Below are 9,724 nucleotides of genomic sequence, written 5' to 3'. Positions count from 1 at the left end.
CTAAAAATTCAGCACTGAAATAACAAAAATAATTAAAAATCTTACTGTTCAAAAACTTTTGACTGTTAGTGTAAATCATTATTATTATTATTATTATTATTATTATTATCAGTTAGTAACAAACCCCTGGTAAAAAACAAAAACAAAACAAACAAACAAAAAAAATGGTAGAAACCATCACAGAATTACTAATGGGTTCCACTAGAAATACCATTCCAAACATTACAAACCATCAACTATTAACCATTAAAACTATTAAAAATTGTTTCCTGTAGTGTGTTTTGGGACTTATTCCATTAGGATTTATTGGTATTAACAAGCCACTAACAGAGGGCAACAAAGTACCAATAGAGACCCACAGGCACCATTACAGTTTCCTTTCAAACCAGTACAATTCCCATTATAACCTATGAAACCATTACAGATTCTGTGATGGTTTCTGTAAGGTTTGTTTTTGAGCAGGTACTTCACTACCAGTCAAAAGTTTTTACATGGTAAGATTTTTAATGTTTTTAAAGAAGTCTCTTCTGCTCACCAAGCCTGCATTTATTTGATCCAGAGTACAGCAAAAGCAGAAAAATGTTGAAATATTTTTACTATTTAAAATAACCGTTTTCTGTTTGAATATATTTTAAAATGTATTTTATTTTTGTGATCAAATCTAAATTTTCAGCATCATTACTCCAGTCTTCAGTGTCACATGATCTTTCAGAAATAATTTTAATATGCTGATTTGCTGTTCAAGAAACATAATAATAATAATAACAATATTATTATCAATATTTAAAACAGTTGAGTACATTTGATTCTTTGATGAATAGAAAGATTAAAAGATCAGAAATAAAAAAACTTTTGTAATATTATACACTATACCATTATATATATAGATATAGATATATATATATGGAAAAAAAGAAAAAGAAATTAATACTTCTACTTGACAAGGGTGCTTTAAATTAATCAAAAGTGATGATAAAGACATTTATAATTTTACAAAAGATTTATAAGTATATTATAGTATATTAAGATTTCAAATAAATGTTGTTCTTCCACTCAGCTGTTTTCAATATCATATAATAATAATAATAATAATAATAATAAATGTTTTTTGAGCAGCAAATCAGATTATTAGAATGATTTCTGAAGGATCATGTGACTGGAGTAATGATGCTAAAAATTCAGCTTTAAATTCACAGGAATAAATTGGATTTTAAAATGTATTTAAATAGAAAACAGTTATTTTAAATAGTACAAATATTTCAAAATTTTACTGTTTTTGCTGTACTTTGGATCAAATAAATGCAGGCTTGGTGAACAGAAGAGACTTCTTTAAAAAACATTAAAAATCTTACTGTTCAAAAACGTTTGACCTGACTACCAATCTAGAACATACATACGTTTTTCTTTTTTTCCTCTGTCTCTCTTCAATTTTATTTAATTAATTACATGAAATTATTTAACGTAACTATTTAATTCATGTCATTACTCGTTTATTTGCATCATCGTTTCGCTTTCCTAAAACACACAGGTCTCTCGACTGCCGCTAGAGGTCGTCATTATCACGGCTGTGATCAAATATCGCGATGCTTCCCTTCCATTAAATTCTCTGCGAACTCTCGTGCGGCCTTCTTCTTCCTGAATACACATCACGTAAGTTGACGCGGGTGCTTGTCGTTGCTGAACAATATCTGTTAATATCTCTGCAATCGCACAATAAAAACATTAAATTTCTATAGAAGACACATATGTACGGTTTAGTAACAATGTGATCGCAGAATTAATCTTATGGGTTGAGCAGATGTGTTATTTTAGAGCGGTTTTAAATAGGATGGTCTCAAAAATGGCGGGGCTCCGGTAAAACTCGTCGTTTATTCATAGTATGCGTGCTTGAATGATATGATTCACGTTAAGGCCATTCAGTATTCGTACTAAGGCTAAAATGTCAGTGCTGGCTAATATCATAAAAAACAACTTTGTTTTAGTTGGGTCTTGAACATGTGGATTTGTTCTTAACGTGTGTTTGACATTTAAAGGAACTTGTTTAATAATTCGCGGATTTCTTTTCATGTTTTATAGCAAATGGCGGACGACGCCGGTGGTAGAGGAGGTTTTCGCGGAGGTTTCGGCACTGGCGGCCGGGGACGCGGTCGTGGTCGCGGCAGGGGCCGTGGGAGAGGCCGCGGTCCCCGTGGAGGCAAATCTGAGGATAAGGAGGTAAAGCATCTGCTGACTACTAACGTACTCACTGTGTTATGAATTGACATTTAATAATTCCCTATGTAACGTTATACATGCATATACATTCTGTACTTTTCTGGTGCCTTTTTACTGTACTGCTTGTTTTCACAATGCATGTAGCTGTCAGTAACATTTTATAAGTCGTTTAGCTAATATGCAATATTTCTGTTGCATATAGTGGGTGCCCGTGACCAAACTTGGTCGTCTGGTGAAGGACATGAAGATCAAGACCCTGGAGGAGATCTACCTGTATTCTCTGCCCATCAAGGTATTAAAGTTGGCGTGAAATGCATTCACCCTGTCTATTTTCTGAATGCATGTAATAGATCTTAAAGGAGAAGTTCACTTCCAGAACAAAAATGTACAGATAATTTACTCACCCGCTTGTCATCCAAGATGTTCATGTCTGTCTTTAAGTTGGTAAGAATTTGTTTTTTGAGGAAAACATTTCAGGAATTATCCCCATATAGTGGATTTCAATGGTGCCTGCAAGTTTGAACTTCCAAAATGCAGTTTAAATGCCGCTTTAAAGGGCTCTAAATGATCCCAGATGATCTTTGAAATGATCTTTTCTAGCAAAACAATTAGTTATTTTCTAAAAATTACCTCTTGTCCAGCTCTTCTTGAACTGTGTATTCCAGTAGGGTATGTTGAAAAACTCCCATCTCATCATCTCTTCCAACTTCAAAATTGTCCTACATCACTGCAGAAGAACCGACCCGGCATTTACAAAGTAAACGTGCAAAGAAGGTGAAATGCTTTTTACAAAAAAAGGCGATGTAGAATGATTTTGAGGTTTAAGAAAATTAGAAGTTTTTTGACATGCCCTAACTGTGTTGAACCGGAATGCACAGAGCTAGACAAGACAAGCATTTGAGGTCAAAAAGTATATAAGCTGTCAAGACCCTTCTTCCTCGGCTGGGACTGTTTAGAGCGATTTGAAGCTGCGTTTAAGCTACGTTTTGGAAGTTCAATTTGGGGGCACCATTGAAGTCCACTATATGGAGAGAGAACCTGAAATGTTTTCCTCAAGAAACATAATTTCTTAAAGACATGAACATCTTGGATGACAACGGGGTGAAGTGAACTTAAAAAAAAAAAAAAAACTCCTTTAAAGTGTGGAATTCGTCCATGCATACGCCCCCCCCCCAAAAAAAGTCATGTTTAAAGCCTCAACTCAATCTTCAGACTCCATCCTAAACCAAGTTCTTGTCCTGCATGTTTTGGTTTTCACTGATCTCACCGATTTGACAAAATGCTTTGCTTTTTGTGAAACTCACTGGTTTTCATTTCTGTAGGAGTCTGAGATCATCGACTTCTTTTTGGGTTCAGCACTGAAGGATGAAGTCCTGAAGATCATGCCTGTCCAGAAACAGACCAGGGCCGGTCAGCGCACCAGGTTTAAGGTGACTTCCTACTTGCTGAGTGTTACATACTAGTCAAATTCCTGATCAGCAGTTCATAACTGTTTGTTTCTCAATTTTCTAGGCCTTTGTTGCTATTGGTGACTACAATGGCCATGTTGGTCTGGGAGTGAAGTGCTCCAAAGAGGTAGCCACCGCTATCCGTGGTGCCATCATCCTGGCCAAGTTGTCCATCATTCCCGTCAGAAGAGGATACTGGGGTAACAAGATCGGAAAACCACACACCGTGCCATGCAAGGTGGGTCTTCTAAGATATTTTAGATACCTTTACTGTTTGACTTTGAATGTGAGTTTTAATAGTCGAACATGTATGCATTCAGGTGACCGGTCGCTGTGGTTCAGTCCTGGTGCGTCTCATTCCCGCTCCCCGTGGTACCGGCATTGTGTCCGCTCCCGTGCCCAAGAAACTGCTGATGATGGCTGGTATCGATGACTGCTACACCTCAGCCAGGGGCTGCACCGCCACTCTGGGCAACTTTGGTAAAGGCTTTAATTTGATATATCATTCTTTCAGGATAAAACAGTCCATGCTTGAACGTTTCAGTGATAATAACAATGGCTGTTTTCTCAATGCAGCCAAGGCCACCTTCGATGCGATCTCAAAGACATACTGCTACCTGACCCCTGATCTCTGGAAGGAAACAGTATTTAACAAGTCTCCCTACCAGGTAATGTGGTTCTCATTGTTCCTTTTCAGAAATGCATCATGGTGTTCTTGAAACTAAAGTATCTGTCCTCTTACAGGAATTCACTGATCATCTGGCCAAGACTCACACCAGGGTCTCTGTTCAGAGGAGTCAGGCGGCTGCTCTTCAGACAGCCTCCTAAATTTTGTACAATGGATTGAAATAAAAGTCCAGAAAGAAATCAGTCTGTGTTCTGTTGTTTGATTTCGTTTAAAGGGATACAGAAATGGTTCACCCAAAAATGAGAATTCTTGTCATTAATTACTCGCCGGCTTGTTTCAAAACCTATAAAATCTTTAGTTTATCTTCACAACACAAATTAAGATTTTATGAAATCTGAGAGCTTTCTGACCCTGCGTAGACAACACATCTTGGGTGTTGATTTAGGTGGTTTAAAATGACAGAGTTGGGAGATTGGCTATATTGTGATTATGGCTAAAGGGGTTTCAAACATTCATATTGTGTGTAAAAATGCTGCAAAGTACAACTTCGATTGCCTTTTATTACTAAAATATTAAGACCTTAAATTCATTAGATGGACTATATAGGTGTTTATAATGCCTGTTTTGCCTCATGCTGTTATAGTGTAATTTGTGCCCCTGGACCACAAAACCAGTCATAAGTAGCACAGGTACATTTGTACCTGTATTTTTTTTTTTTTGCATCCTCAGATTCCAGATTTTCAAATGGTTATATCGGCCAAATAGTGTCCTATTCTAACCATACATCAATAAAAAGCTTTCAAATGATGTATAAATCTCAATTTCAGAAAACTGACACTCGTGAAATTTAAAATTCACGTGGAATGCTGTAATATTCACTTTCTAAATTGCGTAAGCATATAACTTGCAAAAAACAAGCAAGAAAACAAAAAAGCGAAGTACATGTTGAGTGTGTAGCAAATATTGTAAAATACAAAAATTTAAGCTTTTAGAATTTAAAGTAAATATATTTTGTTTTAATATTTAAAATGCTATTGATTCTTTTAATGGAAAAGCTGAATTTTTAGCAGCCATTGCTTCGGTCTTTAGTACACATACTGTAAAAATTAAAAAGATCCCTCATTTTGCCAACACTACTGCTCAAAAAATGAGTGTCAGTAAGATTTTTAAATGTTCATCAAGGCTGCATTTATTTGATAAATACAGTAACATTTAGAAATTTTAAATAACTATTTTATGTTTGAATATATTTTAAAATGTAATTTATTTCTGTGATGCAAACCTGAATTTCTCAGCATCATTACTCCAGCCTTCAGTATCACATGGTCCTTCAGAAATCATTTTAATAGACTGGTTTGCTGCTCAAGAAACATTCTCATTCTTAAAAATGTTAAAAACAGTTGTGCTGCTTGATATTTTTCTGGAAAGTGTGCTGCTTTTTTCAGGATTGAAGAGAACAAAGCAATGATTATTAAATATTATTTGACATACTGTTTACTGAGATCAACCCTCTTTCTCTTTAATGTGTACATAAGTGACCCTGGACCACAAAACCAGTCGTAAGTACCACAGATATATTTGTAGCAATAGCCAACTATACAGTGTATGGGTCAGAATTATACATTTTCATTTTATGTCAAAAATCATTAGGATATTGAGTAAAGATTATGTTCCATGAAGATATTTTGTAATTTTCTTACTGTAAATATATCAAAACTTAATTTTTGATTATTAATGTGCGTAGCCAAGAACCTTTTTTTTCCGAACTTCAGATTCCAGATATTCAAATAGTTGTATCTCCACCAAATAATGTTCTATCCTAACAAACCATACATCAATGGAAAGCCTATTCTTTCATCTTTCAGATGATCTTTGACAGTTCTCAAAAAATTGACACTTTTGACTGGTTTTGTGGTCTAGGGTCACATATGTTAGAAACCAAATCTTGGCTGGGACACATTATATATATAGAAAAGTGTATTGTGGTTTACAGATATAAGTAACAAATGGAATATAAGCCACTACATACACAAAATAAACTATCCACATTATTTTTTCTATAAGAATGAGTATGGTCATTTGTAAATTTTATGGGTCTGACTTCCGGTCTCATCTACATCTAGTTATTTTTAGCTGTACAAAACAGCTCGTTTTGCTTCTTGATATTGCAAACTAGCGTGTCTTAACATATTAAAATGTATTATCTTAATTATGAACACACTGGTTTGGAGTGCAAACAGTTTTACAGTCTCGGCCACAGAATCTATACAGCACATAACCAACAACACAACTGATATTGAACTGAAACACAAAGGTGAATAAAAGAAAAGTAGTAATAACATGAAAGTCACATATAAGGTCAAGTAGTAATAACCACTCCAAAACTGATTGGATTTTATTAAATAACAACAGCTACTGAGAAGTCACTCTCCAATAAACTTTATTTTACACTTTGATACACAGATTAGAAAGACTGACACAAAAGCCAAAAGAGAGGTTTATAGGTTTATGCCTTCTGTTGCTCTGCAATCATTCTCTCCTTCTGTTTCATCAAACACTTTCGTGCGCTGGCGTAGGCGCCAAGATCCCCATCTAGAAGAGATAAATATGTTAACAGCCAGGAAATAATTTCTGTACGTTAATTTCATTTCATCATCAACTGAAAAGCATTTTAGACATCATCTGCTACAACTGGGACAACTTGTCAAAACCAGGACTTACAAATCATCTGAAAGCTGAATAAATAAGCTTTCCATTGATGTATGGTTTATTAGGATAAAACAATATTGGGCTGATAAACAACTATTTGAAAATGTGGAATCTGAGGGTGCAAAAAAAATCTAAATACTGAGAAAATCACCTTTAAAGTTGTTTAAATGAAGTTATTAGCAATGCATATTACTAATCAACAATTACATTTTGATATATTTACAGTAGGAAATTTACAAAATATCTTCATGGAACATGATCTTTACTTAATATCCTAATGATTTTTGGCATAAAAGAGAAATCAATACATTTGAAATATACAATGTATTTTTGACTATTGCTACAAATATACCCGTGCTACTTAAGATTTGTGGGATTTAAAACAGCCGATTGCACATAAAAAGATTTTTAACCAGACATGATACTCACAGCGTGACTGAAAGGCCTTGGAAACCTGATCAAACTGCTGCAGTTCTTTAAAACAGTTCTGTCTATAACTGGGACCCTCACGCTGCTGGCAGGCCCGAAGACGCTCCTGGATCACCTTCACGATCTCCTGATCCACCTTACTGCAGACAGGACAAAACAAAACAAAAATAGTGAATGTGCGCACAAAATTTCACTATATAATGCAATGCTTGATGATATAGTACTACAAGGCTTTTTGACGCAACATACTAGTCTCTCCTCCACTGCATCTCGGCCTCATAATAGCAGATGTAATCTCCTTCCTGGCACTGGGTCAGCTCAGGAACACGGCGAAACTTCTGGTGATAGTAGTGAGACTTCCTACCGCTCTGGATGCCTTCGACAATGTCTGGTAGATCAAAAAACAGGGTAGTTAAATGAGAATCGAGAATTGCAGATCAAGCAGATTTGAGCTGTCATTCACCCAAAAATGAAAATTTATCAGGCCATCCAAAATGTAGATGAGTTTTGGAGAAACTTAGCTTTACGTCACTTGCTTCCCAATGGATCCACTGTGGTGAATAGGTGCCGTCAGAATGAAAGACCAAACAGCTGATAAAAATATCATAATAATCCACAACTAACTGAAATGACTCCAATCTATCAATTCATGTCTGAAAAGTGAAAAGCTGTATTTATGTCGAACAAATTCATCATTTTTAACATAAACACTGGCTAAAATACACATCTTCTATCCATAATATTGACAAAAAACTGTCTTGTCTGAATCAGGAGAAAAATATGCACAGATCAAGCACCGTTTCTTAGAAAAACAGTGCAAAACAGTTCTAAATAAATATGTTGGTGGATTTTAATGTGAGACAACAATAGGGAGTGAACTTTTTCACTACATGAAACATTATGGACTCGCTAGAAATGATGGTTTAAAGTTAAAATGTTAAAATGGATTTATTTCTTACGAACACGCAGCTTTTCGTTTCACAAGATGTTAACTGATGAACTGGAGTAGTGTGGATTACTTGTGGATTTCTGTGTTTTTATCAACTATTTGGACTCTCGTTTTGACGGCACCCATTCACTGCAGAGGATCCATTGGTGAGCAAGTGAAGAAATACTAAATTTCTCCAAAACTGTTCGGATGAAGAAACAAACTCATCTACATCTTGGATGGTCTGAGCATGAGTAAATTTCAATGACATTTTTGGGTGAACTACTTCTTCAAAAACGTATTTCTAAAATGCACTGCTATTACAAAAATCAACCAATGAGGAAAAACTCGCAAAACTTCAAGAAAAACATAACAGTTTAACGAATATGTACTCTTAACTCAAAAATTGATGCAAGATAATAAGGGTTAAACGTGTGTGTGTTTGATGTTATACAACATGGACATATATGATTTTTAAATTAAATACTGACTCTTACGGTCATAAACATGCCTGTAAAGTGCAATAATACGAGGGTTAAAACACAAATGCATGTTAATAATTAGTCTTTCACACTTCAAAGCCTGCTATATATATATATCAAACTGTATGTAAACATTATCAGATCCACTAATGTGAAGCCGCTTCACCTCTGAATGCAGTCACTGGCAAATCCACCGAGTAGTAGAAGAGCTTTGACAATATTAACGATGGATCCGGCAGCACCGATTGTCTATCCACCACAGGGGTGCGACTGGGAGGCTCTGGATACACATCTTTATCGTGATCTTCTGGCATTTTCGACCATTAAATGGAAGGGAAATCTCAAAAATCCTTTAATCGACCTCCCGTTTCTCTCCTCCAAAGAGCGCATGCGCGGTTCAAACAACATGGCGAGAAAGGTCACCGAGCTAAAAAAATAAATAAATAAATAAACGGGTTGTATTTTAATGTTTTTGTATCATTTTGATAAAGCAAATCTGTTATTGATCTATATAAATTTTAGTATTTTGTCTCGATTCCTTTGTAAACAGCCGGGTTGAAGGTGAAAGGTTATTGTGCGATTATTGTTTCTGCAAATAGATGTCGTCGTTGCACTCACATAGTGACATTGATTGAATTTAGTTAACGTTAAATGATGAAATTATCAATTATAGCCTACAAATAAAACACCTGCACTACAATATGCTGTTAATAATAAACAAATATTACATTAAATCTACACTTACTCTTCATTAATTTTAACACATACTTATTTTCAAGTTCTTAATGAAGTTTTTATTTATTAAGCTTGTGTAATATGTAACTTATGCAACAAATTGAACATGTGTGGTTATATAATGCAAATGTAGCAGCTGCAGTCAGTACTT

General features: G+C 35.1%; 2 protein-coding genes across 3 annotated transcripts in view; one reads left to right on the top strand and one right to left on the bottom strand.

Moving 5' to 3' along the window:
* rps2 (ribosomal protein S2) overlaps positions 1–4,532 on the top strand; it is a 231,621-nt gene extending 227,089 nt beyond the window's left edge. The window contains exons 1-8 of one of the 2 annotated variants that reach the window (XM_051100572.1): positions 1,605–1,650; positions 2,077–2,214; positions 2,417–2,506; positions 3,537–3,644; positions 3,727–3,900; positions 3,983–4,142; positions 4,239–4,330; positions 4,407–4,532. In XM_051100572.1, coding sequence (XP_050956529.1) covers positions 2,080–2,214; positions 2,417–2,506; positions 3,537–3,644; positions 3,727–3,900; positions 3,983–4,142; positions 4,239–4,330; positions 4,407–4,490 — 843 coding nt within the window. In that variant the 5' untranslated portion in view covers positions 1,605–1,650; positions 2,077–2,079 and the 3' untranslated portion in view covers positions 4,491–4,532. Of the gene's footprint in view, positions 1–1,604; positions 1,651–2,076; positions 2,215–2,416; positions 2,507–3,536; positions 3,645–3,726; positions 3,901–3,982; positions 4,143–4,238; positions 4,331–4,406 lie in introns of those variants that run through there. The other variant, XM_051100577.1, reaches the window with a different exon arrangement.
* Positions 4,533–6,703: 2,171 nt separating this feature from the next.
* On the bottom strand, positions 6,704–9,241 carry ndufb10 (NADH:ubiquinone oxidoreductase subunit B10). The gene is made up of 4 exons (XM_051098128.1): positions 9,005–9,241; positions 7,678–7,816; positions 7,429–7,568; positions 6,704–6,882 (listed from the first exon to the last, which is right to left on the bottom strand). Exons 1-4 carry the CDS (start codon positions 9,150–9,152, stop codon positions 6,797–6,799), a joined length of 513 nt encoding a protein of 170 aa, XP_050954085.1. The 5' UTR covers positions 9,153–9,241; the 3' UTR covers positions 6,704–6,796.
* Between the last annotated feature and the right edge of the window lie 483 nt (positions 9,242–9,724).

This window comes from Labeo rohita, chromosome 3 (assembly GCF_022985175.1).
Source record: "Labeo rohita strain BAU-BD-2019 chromosome 3, IGBB_LRoh.1.0, whole genome shotgun sequence".
Taxonomy (NCBI): Eukaryota; Metazoa; Chordata; class Actinopteri; order Cypriniformes; family Cyprinidae; genus Labeo; species Labeo rohita.
This window is presented reverse-complemented; position numbering and strand designations above follow the sequence as displayed.